General features: G+C 38.0%; 1 protein-coding gene across 4 annotated transcripts in view; it reads right to left on the bottom strand.

The window, feature by feature from the left end:
* LOC140497550 (contactin-4-like) overlaps positions 1 to 18,624 on the bottom strand; it is a 588,779-nt gene that overhangs the window by 354,658 nt on the left and 215,497 nt on the right. For all 4 annotated transcript variants that reach the window (XM_072598641.1, XM_072598642.1, XM_072598639.1 and 1 more), the window contains exons 3-4: positions 8,675 to 8,801; positions 1,379 to 1,554 (exon numbers count right to left, since the gene is read on the bottom strand). In XM_072598641.1, coding sequence (XP_072454742.1) covers positions 1,379 to 1,554; positions 8,675 to 8,801 — 303 coding nt within the window. The remainder of the gene's footprint in view (positions 1 to 1,378; positions 1,555 to 8,674; positions 8,802 to 18,624) is intronic.

Here is an 18,624-nt window from a genome sequence, read left to right on the forward strand (position 1 = left end):
TGTACTATCAAAGAGCTTAGGAAATATGGCTCTGGTGATGAGGTACCTAGAAAGCATGCTATAGGAGGAATGGTTAAAGAAACTGATGACATAGTCTGGAGAATAAGAGATAGGGGTCACAAGCAGTCTTCTAATATTGAAAGGACTGTCATGTGGAAGAGATATTAGATTCTTAGTAGCTGCAGGGGCAGCATTAGGACCAATAGGTCACACTCACCAAGGAGATTTTTTGCTCAGTTAAGTAAGACATTTCTGATTATTAACATTATTCACCAAGAGAAAAGACTGATCTAAAGAGTGGAAGTATAGGTGCAGGACAATTACCCATGAAGGAGATTGTAGAGAAGTCTTGTTTTGTGTGGGAGATAGGATGATGATTGCTAGGATTCCTTACAGCTCTAAGATCCTATGGATCTCTGTCTTCACTTTTTGAAATAGCTCTTGGGATTTGTTTTTTATTACCAAATACAGGATTAGGTATTGGAGTTACATTATACACAGATTAAGAAATTGCTTGATTAATGACTGGATTTTGCCCGTGTGGTTTTCAATCAGTCATATTATCCTCCTATCAATCCCTACTCCTAAGAATATTTAGAAGCAATATCTTAGCAGACATCCACAAATAATATAATCCTGAAATTCACACACACATACTACTTAGAAAATTCATTTCTCAGCTAATGAAAATGCATCTGAATGGCAATAATAGATTAAAGTATTGGATATTAGTTATATTTGATGTGTTCCCTGGGAGGCTTTTGTTAATGAGAATCTTCTGCAATGTTATTGCTGCTAGACTTTGCAAGTATGATACTTTCAGCATTAGCAGATGACCAAAGGAGCCTGATGTTACACTAGGAAATTCCTAATCATGTAAACAGAAAACCCTTTTAAAACCGCGGTCAAACCTTCAGTTTCCACCAAATCTGCTGAAGTGAGGGCTACCCCCTGTCACACCTGCTTGTAGAATCTATTATGAATTTACTAATTCAAAATGTAGTTTGTGTGTGTTTGCATCTTTAAAGCCATTAACCACCACAGCAGTTTAGTGATTAAAATAGTTATAAACTATTCTCAGTTACCAGGTGGCTTTCCTCACTCCCTAGCTGGATACGAAATGCATACAAAGCAACACACCACCAAAATAGCTCAACACTCATAAAAATAGAACTTTCTCTTCCCACTCAGATTTAACAAATTATCCTACAAATCATGATATTTTCTAAATAAAATGAGACATCTTAGAAAATAACATTATACAACAAATTAAAAATATTTGTGTTTCCTTTTTAAAGGAATGTTTTTTTACTGTTTCTTGGCATAATGGTACAGAAATGCAGTACTGTTTTTGCCACGTGATTTAATTGCTACTTACAAGCAAACTGAAGTTTTGCTTCCTTGCTCACAATTGTTCCAAATGAGTTTGTTGCTATGCACTGGTATGTTCCAGCATCTTGGGTTTTATTGGGGTTATTGATCAACAAGCTGCCTTCAACCACACTGTAGCGGAAATCCATACCAATGTCAACATCTGTTCCATTTAACTTCCACCTATGGTAGAAAAATGCCAGTAGATAAATTCTTATAATATTAATCAATATTTCTGAATTGTCTAAAACATGGGAAATATAAATAGCACACAATACTATTTCTGATTTTTAAAAACCAGTTGGAAAATTCAAACTGCCTTACTCAACCGTGGCAAGATCTTACAATTTCCTGATGAAGCAATATATTTAAAGGGATTCAATGTCATTTTAAACAATTGTATTTATGACTAGGTAATATGCTAGACATTGTATATCTTCAACACCATTTATAATTTCCCAGGGTCTAATACTGCATTTTTTTCTGAATAATCACCTTTGCAACATTTTGCAGCTTACAATAAAATATTAAGCAATTACTCAGTAATAATGGCTCACTTTTATATAATCAATAAATAAGGATTTACTAAGCACTTACTATATGCCAGAAACCTAAATGCTTTAAGTTTTGCAAAGTATTTTCATTATGATAGCCCTGCAACATATATAGTTCAAGCATTATTTTCATTTTAGAGATTAAGAAATTAATATTCTGAGACATTAATCCTTGAACTATTACATGTAATAGTTGGGACTTCAATCCAGATCTTGTGACTCAATGATTCTTTCCAGACCAGGGGATCATTGCCAAGAAAGTATATCCCTTGGTCTCTCTCTGTCTTTTGCTCTGGCTCTGGTTCTTTCTGAATGGGTGTCTGTTTCTTTAAATTCTGTAATGACACTCTAGACTGACTGAATCAGCCACATGAATATAGATAGAAGCTGTGCAGTACAAGGGAATGGATTTAGAAGACACGACTTTCAATCCCTTCCCCATTACTTAGAACTTGTTTGGCCCTGGGCAAGCAATTCCTTCTTGCTGGGCCTTGTTCTACTCACCTGTAAATGGAAGAACTCAGTGACAAGTAGGGCATCTCTTAGCCCTACATCTTTTATCCTATGATTGCTGAAAATCTGATTAAACTGAAGCACTGTTCCATATGACAAAGGAGGTGAGAATGGAGGGATATTAAGGATCATTTAGTCCAAACTTCACATTTTAAAAATGAAAAAAAAAAAAACCCAACAACAAAAAACTGAGACCCATAGAAGTGATCACCCAAGGTCAGACAGCAAGTAAACACCAAAAAGAAAGGCTTTGAAGCCCAATTCAGTAGGCTCAGCCCATAATACAACTAAAAAAAAAGAACCTTACTGTAAAACAGCAGGCTTATATTGAATTTGTGAGGAAGGTTGCTCAATCATATGTCAATTTGATGAACTGCTGAGCAATCAGGTGCAAAATATGTATCTACTATTGTTTTCAGTTCCGTGGTTACATACAGATGTTAGGTAAATGCAGCAAATATTTTCCTTTGTTCGATGCTTCATTTTCAGTCATCTGCCATGTTCAATCAGTGGCCCAAATCTTATCAGTTCTGCTACTATGGCCACTCTTATCATCATCTCCTTCTCTCCGTTCATGTAGTCACTACACGAGATTAAGCCCTCATCCTTTGTGCCTTGGATGATAAAAATAACCTCCTCATGGGTCTTCCTGTCTCCAGCCTCTTTCCACACAAAACTATCCTTTTTTAAGGGAATTAATAACACCAAAGAGGGCTGAAGATTTGTAAGGGAGGACATCTCTAGGGTGAGTTAGACATGATGAAAACATGATGGATCCCATCAATGTGAGGTCTTGGTTTTCTCCAGCATTGTGAGGCAACCCAAGAAGAGGACATGGAGAAAGTGCATTTTATCACCTACTTCCCCATAGCTGGGGATGACCAATGAAGGAAGAAATAAAGGTTAAGACCTAGAGATTCTAAAGCTGTGCCAAGTCCATCACTGAAATAAGTGAGCATTGCATCTAGACTGGATAAAAAGGCAAATGAATTCAGAATTGGTGTAATTATAAATGAGGGGATATTTGACATAAAGGAAGCTAAATATACAGACCTACACAGTTTGCCTTTTGCCTGGATACTTGGCACTGTGTAAATCAAGTTCATGGAATATCATAGTAGTATTCCACGGTGATATCTGTTTGTATTGTTATCTGTAATTTAGACTTTGGAGACATTTGGGAAAGGAAAGAACATTTATCGTGTAAGTGCCTCCTATGTGCCAGGAACTATGTAAGCATTTTACAAATATCATCCCAATTGATCCTTACAACAACCTTGGGAGTTAGGCAATTTAATGGTCCCCATTTTATAGTTGAGGAAACTGAATCAGGCAGAAGTTATGACTTGCCCAGAATCATACAGCTAGTAAATATTTGAGGCTGCATTTGAACTCAGGTCTTCCTGACTCCAGCCAAAGTTTTCACCTAGATATTTCTATAATTACATTATTATATGTTACATTTGAGGAGTAAATCTCAAAATACAATGCATGTGTCTTCCTATTAACTGAAGACGTGTATCAATCCATATTTATTCATTGCTTACTGAGTGCCTAGGCTCTGTGCTGAGAGCTAGTTAGGTATCCAGGGAATTGGAGACAGGGCTAAACTTGTGATTTCATTTATAGAGAAAACTCTAAAGATCAGCACCTATTCTGATACATTGGAGAGTTCCTGGACATGTTAAGTGACTTACACGTGGTCACCCAGCTGGGATGTTTCAGAAATGGGGCTTGAACTCGGGTTCTTCCTGGTTCCTATGCTGGCCCTCTCTCTACTAGGTCACACTCTCAAAAAACCCCACAAAAGTCTTCCCTTGATGAGCTTATTTTCTAATGTGGTAGTTGTGTGTGTGTGGGCGGTGGGGGAACACAACATGTTTATAAAAAGCTACATAAAAGACTCATTCTGAATATTTGGAAAAAAGTTTTCCAATAAGATGAGCATTAAATGCCGACTTTTTAAATATCAGTTAGTCAGTGAACATTTATTGATCACCTACTATGTGCCAGGCACCATGCTAAGCACTTAAAATTCAAAGAAAGACAAAAGACAGTTCCTGCTCTCAGTCTCAAAGAACGCACATCTAATGGGATAAAAATAGTTTTCACTTGCCAGAGTTTTCCCATTGGACATTTTCTTTTTAATCAGTTGAGCAGGCCTCCACCCTGGCTCTCACTTCAAACAACAGCAGATCAATTCAGTATGACAATTCTGAAAACTCAGAGAAGGAACTGCAACATCGTGTGAACTGTGATTAGAATTTGGGACTTAGAAATGGTATCCCATCAGAAAAGCAGCTGAGAGAGTTATGAGAATGACTACTGGTCTATCGTCACTGGTCATTCTCTACAAAGTGGTTTTCAGAAGGTATTTTTTGGGGGGTCTGCTTGATTGCTTTATATACATGAATAGTGAAGAGAATTATTGGGGGAAAAAAAGTATTTTCTGTGCAGTTCTTTGCACTCTCTAATACAAAACCTTGCCAGGCCTTCTATGACAATGTAGTCCCTGTTCATTTCAACAAGCCCTGCATTCAGTTTCTTATTTGACTGAGAATTAGGAAAAAAAAAAAAAAACTTGAAAAATCACCTACTTTCTTTGTACTCCATAAGGCACTTCATGGGCACTAGCACTTCCGAAACAATGAAGATATGATGGCACAGGAGGAGAGGCCCTCCAACTTTGACATGCTAGCAGAATGCATGGGCAGGGTCATCAATCTCCTGGGGAACCCACACACAATTGGGATTGGGCATCATTGGATTCCTTTCTTTATAAAGTTCTAGATACATAGATAGGAATGTTCTTAGCAGGAAGGAGTTGCTGCCAGTGGCACCCCCTCTCTCCTTAAACTATTTCAACTTGACTCCATGAGAAGGAAAAAAAAAAAGCCTGGCTGATTTGAGCTTTGTGTTTCCAGGTTCAATTGAGTGCCAATGTCACAGTGGAAAGTGGGTCTACCATGGAGCCCAACCTCCAGCTAAGGACTTGAAGTCACCCTGCCTGAAGGGCCCACATGGAGATAGGGTGAATGATGTCACATGTCCTCTGGAATGCTATTGCTTTCTGGGCATGTTGGTGAGTCAGAAGTGCTTCATCTTTCCTGGGCTTGGGTCAACTCATTTAAAAGCAAGGGAATGGGGACAATAGAAAGGGGAAGCTGAATGGAGAGAAAAGTATAATGTGTAGGGGTCAGGTGGGGTGTCTGTGAAGGAAACGCTATTGAACAACCCTGCCGAGTGGATAACCGTGGGATCTGTCCTAGCAGTGCCTTCCCTCCCTTCTCAAAGTCAATCAGAAGATTGAATTACTGAAGAAAGAAAGACACTGCTGCAGTCGGAACTGCTTCCTCCATTCTTTTCCCATGATCTTTGCCTTCCCTAGAATGATTTTTAATTTTTTTTTAAAGCTCATGCAGACACCAACCTGCTTTTATAAAAACTGTAGGAGAAAATCAGGATTGGAGCAATGAGAGAAATGCCCCAGGTTCCCTTGTTCACCTTTCTAGGTGTATTTCATCACGTTTTCTTGTTTGACTTTCTTCCTGGTGGGCTTTAAAAGAATAATAACCTTTACACATTCTTCCTACTAAGCAGCATGGTAAAGTCTCAATATCAAATAATGCTAAGTTATCACTGCAATATTAATTAAAGGGCACTATTGGGGGTTGGAGGGGGGGTGTGTCAACTTCAAATAGGACATTTCCCTTCCCTCCTCCCACTATGGATTTCGTTTTCTTTCACATTTAAAGCAGGAAAAGATGAAGGGGATGGTACAGGTCTGGAAATGGGCCTGTTCCATGGGCCATATACAAACATAGAAAGCATCTGTGTTTTTGCCAGGGAATCAAGGCAAGATTCAACAAGTCTGTCTTAAAAGAGTTAGTTAGGGAGTGGACTGAGGCAATTAGAAAAAAAAAATTAAGTGACTTTATAATATGATGGATTCACAGGTCCAGAGTAAGAAGGGACATCAAAGATCACCTAGCCTAATCTTATCATTTTACAGGTTAGGAAACTGAGGCTCAAGGGGGTGAAATGCCAGGGTTATACGTTCTAATTAGGGAAATGCTTTCCTAATTAGGATTTAGTTGTTCAGTGGAAAGACTAGGGAAGCAATGAAGGAAGCTCTTGGAGAATACAGGAGCCAATGATACATCTTGGTGTTTCACTAAGAATGAGGAACATTTGCTATATTAGCTTATTTGGGCTTTCTCCAGTGGAATAATCAATCAATCATTTAATTGATTCATTTGAAAAACACTGGTGATAGAAATGGAAGCATCAGAATGAAAATGCCTCCAAGGAACTTACCGCATTCTTTTGGAGGTAAATGGCATATATAGATGCAGTAACACATGCAAAGTAATTTTGGGAAATGGAGCCCCAATAACTTGTAGGGCTCAAGAAAGGCCTTGTGGAGGAGGTAAAGGGAGGGAGGGATTCTTTGAGGAAGAGGTATAAGTGACAAGCAGAAATGGGAGATGAAATGTTACTTCCAAGGAAGAACAAATGGACCCGTTTAGATGGGACATAGAGTATATGACAGGGAGTAACACCTCATAAACCTGGAGAAACAGCCCTTCATAATGAGAAGGGCCTTCAATGCCAGAAGAGTTTGTATTTTATCCTAAAGACAGTAGGAGGCCTTTCTGAACAAGGACTGACATGATGAGAGAGACCATCAGACAGCTGTCATCACTGTGACTCAGTCTCAGAAGGGCCTTTACATTATAGATCTGCCTTTTTCAGAAAGTTGTCCCCAACCCACAGGGAGGTGACAGTCACAGCACACTGATGTACATGATTAGGGGACATTTAGAAATAGTACAGTACTCTTCTGGCCACTTTTCTATGGGTGGGTCACTGAAGGATACACACAGAAATATATCTAGATAGGGAGAATTACGCTACAATCCTCTCCTCTCTCTCTTCTGCTGTGTCTCTGTCTGGATGTCTCTCTGTTTCTCTGTCTCTTTGTCTCTGTTTGTCTCTCCCATCTCTGGGTTATTCATTCAATTGAGTATCATAGTTTGGGCAACAGTCATTCTTCATCCACTTTGTATGCCCTATATGGTTAATTTAAGTGATCAGGAATCTCATTTAGGAGACTCTCTTTAGTATTAGTATGTAATACTTTATATCATCAGCCCAATGCCATTTGCAAACAAGAGTAACTTCAACAAATCTGACTTTGGCCACCCAGGAATTAAAGAGAAATCAATTTTAAGCACAGCCTCCAAAGTCAATCAATTGATAACAACAGGCAAATCGTAGACAGCCCTCCATTTCTCATTTCCCTGCCTTTGCTGGCCATCCCCCATGCTTGAAATGCTCTGTGTCCTTATCTCCAGCTCTTGGATCTCTTGCATCCCTTACGAGTAAATTCAAAAGCTACTTTCAGCATTTCTTTCTTGTCTTTGCTAATTGATAGAGCCTTCTATCTAGGGTTATCTTACACCTACTCTGTATGTATCTTATACGTCAGGGTGACAATGTTGTCTCCCTAATAGGAATGTTAGCTCCTTTCGGGATTATTTTTGTTGATATTTCTTATCCCCAGAGCCCAGCACAGTATCTGGCACATAGTGAGTGCTTAAGAAATGTTTACTTATTGTTCAGTGACTGACTGGCTCAATTTTTCATTTTCCCCAAGCAACTCTCCATGACCACAACTTACCCAAGTGTTGCCCATCTACATTAACAGAAAGAGTTTCTCTCTAGCAGAAACTTTCTATACCGCTGAAATAATTGGCATACATACACATATAGCTAGATATGTATCTAGGTACAGGTTGTCCCAAAAAACTTGGTGCATTTTAAGTTTTAAAATAAATTAAGACTTTTGGGACACCTAGTGTAACAGTGTGTATATCCATATATGTACCCATTATATGTAATCATATCTATATGAGTATGGATATTACATATGCATATATGTATGTGTATATACACACATATACATGTGCGTAGATTTGTATATACGTGATTTGTGTGTGTGTAATTATACATGTATTAATCATGTATATTTCACCAGGTATATATTTTCATCATGTGTATTGTATACTTTGTACAATATAGGTGATAAATACCAGATGTGTGCATTTATGTCCACCTGCATATATATTATATAAATATACATGTATAATATTCTTATACATTATAAGTGATCAATAAATATTTTATTGAGTAATAAGAGAAACTGGTAACCTTTGCTTTTAAACTCAACAAACCTGATAAGTGGTTTGGGATTCCCCCTAACTTCACAATTCAATTTCACTTTCTTCTCCTCTGAATCCAGTGGGAACATCACATGGCTTGGTTCATGGATAAAAATTGGTCCGTGCAGTGTACTGTCATCTGAAATTAGAAGGGAAAATACCAAAGTGTGAAGCCCCAATTTGAATTTAAATGAAACTGGTAAATAAGCATTAAAATCACACAGGCTGTCTTAGCCACCTGATAAGAAGCTGTCTTTTGAGGAATCATCCAGATAAGATTGTGAGATAATCATGGGAAGGGAGAGAGAAAGTTAAATAAGCATTTATAGAGTGCCTACTATGTGCCAGGCATTGGGCCAGCTACTTTCCAAATATTATCTCCATCAGTCCTCACAACACTCCTGAGAGGCAGCTTTTGTTAGTATTCTCATTTAATAGTTGAGGAAAATGAGAGCTGTGGATAACTCTATTTCTTCCTGAAAGCGTATTTCACCTTTGACCATTAAGTACAGCATTATTCATTTCTTTCATCTCTCCTCTTCTTTGTTAAAGAAACACTCAAGAGGAAAAGGACCTTGTGCCCATAGCTCAACTTCAAATTATTCGCCTGCAAATTTTTCTTTCTCATTATTCACAGAAGAAGGATTTTTTTTTCTCTCTTGCAGTCTAAACCCTTAAAGGAGTTATATAGCTTCTTGATATTCCTTGACTTGACTTTTATACGCATATACACAAGCCATTTCCAGCAATTCTTTCTCTCAAACACCTTCTAACTCTCCCTTCTTCAACCTAACTCTCCATTTGGGGACTCTGGAATTGGGTAAAGGGATCACTTTTAGGTGTAATATGAGTCTATGTGGTTCAAGGGCCAAGGTTGTGGCACAAGGCATGTATCCTGTGGTGGCCAACATGGAGTTAAATGGGAGAGTGGGAGTTAACAGTTATAATTTTTTTCAATGTAGTTGTCCCACATTTGAATGATGTAGAAAAATATTTTCAGAATATTTTATAATAGCTATTGATAACAATGATCTACTCATTAAAATTACTCCAGGATGCTTTATTGTGTCAAGGTTCTTTAATGATAAATATGCTCAGAAAGTGAAAATTTAGGGAATGTGTGACATGCAGCTGATTTGGAGTCAGTGGATCTGGGTTCAAATATCAAAAAGAACCTCTGAGTATGACCTTGGGCAAGTTACTTAAAGTCACTAGGCTTCAGTTTCCCTATCTGTAAAATTAGGAGACTGTACTAGATGATCCCTCAGATCTCTTCCAGCTCCTAATTTCTTTTTTTTTTATTAATTTTATTTATTTTCAGTGTTCTACAATCACTACCATATAACTTAGATTTTTTTCCCTCCCTCCTCCCTACCTCCCCAAGATGGTGTACAATTTTATATAGGTTCTATGCACACATTCCTATTAAATACATTTTCACTATAGTCATGCTGTGTAGGAGAATTAAAATGAATGGGAGAAATCATATAACAAACCAAAACGTAATACACACACAAAAAAATGATCTGCTACATTCTGCGATTGAATTTCATAGTTCTTTCTCTGGATGTGGAAGGCATTTTGCCTTAAAAGACCATTGGGAATTTTTTTTAAATCTTTGCATTGCAATGAAGTTCCAAGTCTCCCAGAAAAAACTCACACACTGTGGTCATTGCTGTGCACAAAGTTCTCCTGGTTCTGCTCCTTTCACTCAACATCAGATCATGTAAGTCCTTCCAGGCCTCACTGAGGTCTTCCTGTTCATCATTTCTTATAGCACAATAGTATTCCGTTGCACTCATATACCAGAATTTATTCAGCCATTCCCCAATTGATGGGCATCCCTTTGATTTCCAGTTTTTGGCCACCACAAAGAGTCCAGCTTCTAACTTCAACTCCTTATTAAGTTGAACATTTCTGAGGATATGCTAAGCGATAGATTTTATATCTATTATCCAAAGACTAGGTTAGCAAGATCAAGGTCAGAGAGACCTATTTTTTGAAGGTAGTCTCCAGGTACTGAATACTTTTGAAATGTTTGGAAAATATCTACAGTGATGCATAGGGGCTGAGATCTGCATTAAGGGAGGGTTTATCCATTGATAGAGTCATAATTGTGTGAAGCATTGAATTATAAACAACTGAGATTCTCTAAAGTGGTGATTTTCTGTTGACTAACCAAGCTTAATGCCTGTAAATTATTCTTGCCACAAAAGAAGCTGTAGGATTCAATTCTTATCTAAGGAAATCTACAGTGTCTCATGCATGGGTTTTCTGGGCTCACAAATTCCAAACAGAGAAGAGACTTTGGAAAGGTCACATCTCTAAGTACAGGAGGCAGATATCACTGCTTTTAAATTTCTAAATCAAAGAGACTCAGTCTTTAATTTTTTCTTTCTGAAGATGAGTTCCTTTCCATTTCCTTAAAACCTTACATAAAAGTGTTGGTGGGATGGTACACCAATAACAAAATCTCATCTGGTGCAATCAAAAGGGCAATTAGGTGACATAGCGAATAGAGCCCCAGGCCTGGAGTCAGGAAGACCAGTAAGCAAATATGGGTTCAGACACTAACTAGTTGTGTGAACCTGGGCAAGTCACTTAACCCTGTTCATCTCAGTTTCTTCATCTACGAAATGAGCTGGAGAAGGAAATGGCAAACCACTCCAGTATCTCTGCCAAGAAAACCCCAAATGGAGATGCAAAGAGTCAGACACAACTGAAATGACTGAACCACAAAAGGTACAATGAAAAGTTCACGGATGTGTCGAAGACTGACATTAACCAAATTCACATGGTTAATGTTAAATCTGTAATTGATCATGTTTTTTTCTGTTTTCAAAGTGTATACATATATACACATACATACATACATGTCTTTACATATATGCATATGTGTGCTTATATGCACACAAAGGATGTACACAGATACATGTTCCTTCAATTGAAGCTCATGGGATATGAGCTATCCATGATTGTTTGTATTTGACCATTAACATGGGGTGGAGAGGGAGAGAAGATTGTAGTAGTCAGCTTGGCCATCAACATGGTGAGGGAACTGGGAGTTATTCAGTAGCACAATGAGTCGTTGCAAAAGTTGAAGGAACCACCTCTGTAGGGAGTGATTATCCCTATCAGTGGAGCCCCCCAAGCAAAGGCTGGAGGATCACTTTTGAGGAGTCCTATTCAGGTAAAGAGAGGACTCATTGACATCTGGGAGTCCTTACAACTTCCTCATAAGAGTCTATTTGCATATAAGATTGCATGCAGTCTCAGGGAGGGAGTGAGGAGGGAAGAAGGGGGAGGGAGGGGAAAAAATCTAAGATATTTGGAAGTGATTGTAGAAAACTGAAAACAAATAAAATAATTAAAAAGAGTTTCTTTGTGATTCTGTGAAGTCTAGAGACGGAACTAACCTAGGATATTATATGATGGAGAAGCTTCCAAAGATGGCAGAAAGGGATAATTTATTTATATGTGCATATACACATACATCTACATACCTAAAACACTCATACATAAATGTACATATACATAAGTGATGTAGTGGAAAAAGCACTGGGCCTGGAGTCAGGAAGTTCTGACTGGGCAAGAGTGTGACCCTGGGCAAATCACTTAATCCTGTTTGCCTCAGTTTCCTCATCTGTAAAATGAGCTGGAGAAGGAAATGGTAAACCACTTCAGCATCTCTGCCAAGAAAACCCCAACTGGGGTCACAAATGGGGAAAGACACGACTGAAACAACTGAACAACACACACATATTTAGATACACACATTATATATACGTATATATGCATTTGCTTTTAATGTCAGAAGGCTACACTTATTATGGCACATATAGTAGGCACTGTTTGTGTGCTCAGGCAAATTGCATGCATTTATACAGTGAAGGCTCAATGCCTCTGGTGGCCAGGAACACACTGGGGTTCAAACTTTGCCGAGGGCTCACATATGTCATATCCTATCTGTGCTTAAGAACAATGCACATCCAGTCTGCTGGAAAATTTTCCATCTGTTGCAAATTGAGGGGGAAAAGGACAAAAATGCAATAGTGCATTTGCATCTCCAAAAAGTAAACATGCTAGATTCAATTTTATAGGTAATTGCCATGGTGTTCCCAGGTGTTGCCCTTGAGGATTGTGAAGGTATTTAAAACCTAATGGTAGCTATGATTCACGGAGACACAAACAAAATATCCAAGTCTGTGATTTGCAGGCACTTTACTGATAGCATTGGCTACTTTGCCTGATTAAATAGCTAGGCTCTGAGCAGAGCCCTGAATGTCAATGACCTTAAGCCTGAAAGTTAATTCTAAAATACTATTGTAGACTCTGCTAAATAAAGAGCAACATAAAGTAGAAAGTGTTTGACTATGGGAAAGTACAGAGATATGGTTAGGTGAAATATCTGGGACACCTTTGAGTAGCTGCATTCTTTGTAAGTGAAGGTATTTGGGAAAGTATTCAGATGGTTATGCTAAGGTGTAACCCTTAGGTCTCATGACCACACCCAAAATGGGTCCTTTCATTGATGGTGAGGGAACTACAAATGGCTAACAAAAGCAGTGTCTAGGGGCATACAAAATAAAGTTCTCTTGTCAAGCTGTCTTGGGCATGATCTCAATGCCAGACTTATTTTTCGTTCCACACCCTCCTATTGCCCCAACACCTCATTTGGCTGGAGAGAATCCCTATAGGGTTGGCCATAACTCATTCTGTCACTGCAGATCCCTGAAAGGAACACACAGCAGCACCCATTGGGTTAAAGTTTAGCTGAGAGCCTTCTCTTCTACCTTCCAAGAGAAGGAAATTTTTGTGTGTGTGTGTGGGAGGGGGGGGGGGCAATACTGTTAGGTCGGCAGCATCCTTATGGATAAAGACAACTCACAGAATACATTTGCAGTCTCCTACAGGGAACTAGATGTAAATGAAATATTCTTTTTGTGATTTGGCTGAGTGTGAGAAATATCCCTCTAAACTAGAATTGCCACTTTCAACAATGATGACTAGGTAGATGTCATTATCATGGCAAATACAATTTTGCAACATCAGTATTTATAAAAGAAATAGCAAGGATCATACAAAGGTATTACATTAATATTATGTGTAAAACTAGCAAAAACACATTACATTTTGCCTAACAATCTGTTTGACTGGGTTATAGAAGAAAGCAACAGGCAAAGCACGGAAGGAGATATGCTTGCTTGTTTAGAGAAAAAGTTTCTTTCATTTGTCCTTGCCTTCCCCTTTCTTCCTGCTAACCCAAGAAAAACAAGCATTTTAAACAGCAAGGAGCTGAATTATCTAGTGACACCTAGCATATCTTAGGACGCACTGAAAAGGAATCCAAAGAGGAAATGCATTTTCCTCATCCCGCTGCTTTGTTCTCCAGTTCAAGAAATCATAAAGCTGTTGCCATCATGCATTATGTCACATATAATGAGGCCCAAATCATAGGGAATGCCAGATCCTGGAAATACAAAAATAGACTCATGGAAATGAAAATAGTCTCCACTTAGGAAATAATTTTGCAATGATGAAGGGTTTTAGGAACAGAAAAACAATGGCTTGATGGTGATCACATAGATAAACACATGCCAGAGAGAAAGGAAAAAAGGAAGGAATGAAAGAGAGGAAGAAACAAAGAAAAGAGGGAGGAAAGGAGAAAGGAAGGAAAGGAGGAAGGAAAGGAGGCAGGGAAGAAGGAAGGAAGGGAGGAAGACAGAAAAGAAGAAAGAGAAAGGAAGGAAGGGATAAAATAAGAAAGAAAAGGGAAAGAATGAAGGAAATGAAAAAGAGAGAAGGAAGAAAAGACAGAAAGAAAGAGGAAAACATAAAAGGAGAGGAAAAAGAAAGTGAGGAAGGAAGGATAGAGGGAAAGAAGGAAAGAAGAAAGGAAAGAGAAAGAAATAGGAGAGAGAGAAAGAAGCACTTCTAAAGAATAAGAGCATTTTCTCTTGTCAAGTGAATGAATCTTTTGAAAATATAATTTTAGTTGACTGATCTGACTTGGTTCTTCACTTCCAGTAGCCTCCAAAAGGGGGGTTGGATTTATAATTTACTTGGATAAAAATCAACAGGACCTCACAGTTTGGACTTAATTTTGCATCTCCCAAATGAATCAGAGTCTTAGAGGTGAGACAAACTCCAGCAGTCACCCAATCCAACACATACATGATGAAGAATCCCAGTTATGGTGCCTGAGAGATGGTGAGTCAGCCTCTATATGATAATCTCCAGTCAAGGCAAAACTCTCACATTGGCAGCCACCCATTATACCTTCCAAAGGCTTTTCCCAACATCAAGCCCAAGTTTGCCTCTTTTCAACTTTTCTTCACTGTTCTTGGTTCTTCCTTGTGGGCCCAAATGGAACCTGTCTAATATTTGTTCCATGTGACAGCCCTTCAAATACCTAAAGATTGCCATCATGTTCCCAAGTCTTATGTTCTCTAGACTGAACAATACAAGTTCTTCCAACCTATCCTCACATGGAATACACTCAAAGCTCTTTACCAACCTGGATATCCTTATCATGATCGCCAAATTAGTAAAGACCTCCCAGCTTGTGGTGGCTACAAATGATGACAATATTCCAGACATTTGCTGAGCTAAGCAGAGTACTATAGGTCCTCTGATATCTATAGCAATAGCGATCGCCAATGCCAAAAGACAAGTAGGAGGGATGCAAACAATCTGGAAAGACCTTTATAAAAAATGTAAAAGAGGGAGATAAGCAGAACTAAAAGATTTAATTATTTGCTATAATCACATTAAAAAAATGAATGAGGATAAATGGTCAAAGAATATTGATGAGGACTTAGAGGAGGAATTGAAAGTGTTGAATATTATTAATTATCATTATTTTATACAATTTGTGTAAGGAGCTATTGGTGCAAGGATCTCCTAGGAGGGAGGGTGGGGATTTCCTCTACCTGTATATATCTGTATCTTCTTCATAATTATAGTCTTAGAAAATTTTCTGGTGCACCTAGAGCTTCGATGATGTACTCAGGGTCACACAACTCACATGTGTTAAAGGAAGGATTAAACACAGATTTTCCTGACCTTAGGACAACTCTGTATTCACACATGATGAATAAGTTTAGTTGCATTAATGGTGTTCAAATTTCTGGTAAAATCATTTAATAAAAAGGCTACCAAAATATTTGAGTCTCCTACTTCAATACTGTTTCTCAACTTGAATAATTTTAGATCAATTTAGATCAATCTTATTCTTAATAAAGTACCGGACTGCCTAATCTCTCTACCCTTCTCTGCTTCCATATCTGCGATCTGTACCAGCATCTGATGATTCTCTCTTTGGAAATAAAGGATAAGTTCCCTTGTTTCCACATCTTGGCTTTCTCTCTCCTGATCCTGCCTGTTATGAATTTCTCTGGACAATATCTTCGAGGCCTGTTAGCTATTTAAATCTCAGGTTGCCTTAGGACATGGTGGGCATACCATATGTAATTTCGCCATGCCCTCCCCCCCAACTAGTGCCATTTTGCCATAATAGTATAGGGATCTTCCAGGTAAGGAAAATCCCTTTACCAATGAAAATTAGCACCTTCTATGCAGTGTATAGTCTCAGAGAGTTGCCCATTGATTGATGGGCTACTACTAAGGAAAGATCTATATTTGAGAGAAATCTTGTGCCTTTATTATTGACTTTAATACATTTTTTCCTGAGCCTACTCCAGATGGGAAAAGCCAGATAACACACATCTGTTGGGTTGATGATGCTTTTAACTCAAACACATTTTTATAAACACCCAAGTACTAATATTTTTTTAATGAAGATTAGAGATCCTTGATTAAAAGCAAACACTTAATCTGCCTTGACAATAGAAGTCTAATGGAATCCCAAAACATGAATTCGCTAATCCAACTTGCCTATCTCTGAACATTTGCTTCCTTTAGTCTAAGGATACATACTTGCACATTATTACCAGACTTTATTTTGAATCTATTTCTTCAATTTCTTAAACATGCTATAGAGATCAACATTTTTGTTTGGTAAATCCTCAGCTAAGTATGGATGCAAATGTTTAAGACCCATCAATTACATATTAGTAATTCCTCCAGATTAACACTTAGCTGAGTCCACTATCAAAGAGATTTTGCTATTTTTATAGAACTAGGTGGCTCAGTGGATAGAGTACTGAGTCTAGAGTCAGGAAGACTCATCTTCCAGAGTTTAAATCCAGCCTCTGACACTTACTAGTCAAGTGACCCTGGGCAAGTCACTTAACCCTGGTTTGCCTCAGTTTCCCCATCTGTAAAATGAGCTGGAGAAGAAAATGACAAACCACTCCAATATCTACCAATATCTACCCCAAGCAGCATCATGAAGAATGAAACATGGCTAAACAACGTTAGAAAATGAAGTAACATGCTGAGAAATGACAAACTGGTACATCTTGTTAAACAATAGTCTTCACCAACAATCTATTTCAGAGTAATTGTCTGCACCACCTCTTAACTATGATCTTATGCTTCAGGGCAATAAGGCATAATTACAATTTCTCAGACAGTTCATTCCAAATTCTCTTAAAGCAATGGAAGGTAAGTGCTGGATCATCAACAAACAAGCACAAGTATTTGTCGAAAAAATTTTTTAATGAGCTATGATGACTGCAGCAGAGATTTGAGATAAAACCAGGGATATTACAAGCCATTTTGAGAAGTAACCTATTACAATTAAATGGGGTCACCCTTCAACCATCATCATTTCAAAGAAAGTCAATTATGGAAATCTGAAAATGGGTTTCCAAGAGAAAAGTGACCTACTTAATCAGGTTGGACCAAATAGCTTAGTACTTGCTCTATTCTTTCACAATCTTTTCAGCATCAGAGTCAACTTTAGTCACCTTATGTAACTCATAGTCACTGCTATTATGTGAATAATTAATTCACCAATGGGCAGCAAAAACATTGGCCAATATAACCTAACAACTCTTTTCTGGAATAACCATGTCACTTTCACAAGAAGTATCCTTTATGGAAAGACAATTCATTTGGACAACTTTTGAGTGGCATGAATTTCTTAGTTGTTCTTTTTTTGAACAAGCCCCTCCCCATTTTTTCCTCTGATTAAATGGTCCATTTGTAACTTCTGGATAAATTGGTCCAATGATACCTTCCGATCAGAGTCAACTTTTTTATTTGCTTCAAGTCAGAAGGAAAGTCTATACGTAGCCCTCCCAGGAAGCTGGCTCGTTGACTTTAACCACTTTGCTATGTTTTAAAGTGGCCACTGCTCAGTTTCCAAGATGGGAGTCAAACTCAAAAGATTACAGGAATGGAGTTATATTGTCTGGAGTTTGCTGGCATTAATAGGAACCTATTCTCAATAAGATTAAAAAAAGGTATTGTATAGAGTACCAGTAAATAAGGAAGGCATTCATCAGCCTTCAGAAATCAATGATTTTATTATTGCAAAACTACTTTAGAGGAAACCTCATCGTAGGAATCAGTGCTCCAAATAATGTAAACTTAAAAGAAATGACATCAAGAGATTCAATGGAATAAAAATACAAATACTGGAGCACCACAGAACCCTTTGTAAATTTACAGGGCAATGTCCTTTTCAACATCCTAATTTTTCTTCCATATCTTCTATGCCCTTTTCCTGATAATGCCCACTGTGAGGTAGGTTTTATTACTCCTTTTTAACAAATATTGAAACTGAACTCATGGAAAAAAACTTCGATGACACTATAGTATACAGTAGGCTGGTGGAATAGATATTCTCCATACCAGAGAGTATCTGGTTACCTTGGGGGCCATGCAATACTCATGCGTTCATTTCTACCTAAATCTAGGGTGACCTCTGAGTGCCTAGTTATACCACCCATGGATGTTAATAGTTGAATATTATCCTGTTTGAATGAAGTGGTAGATAATCTAGATAGACCAGAAATGCCTGCCTGCCTATCTATCTATCTATCTATCTATCT

The sequence above is a fragment of the Notamacropus eugenii genome, chromosome 3 (genome assembly GCF_028372415.1).
Source record: "Notamacropus eugenii isolate mMacEug1 chromosome 3, mMacEug1.pri_v2, whole genome shotgun sequence".
Lineage (NCBI taxonomy): Eukaryota > Metazoa > Chordata > Mammalia > Diprotodontia > Macropodidae > Notamacropus > Notamacropus eugenii.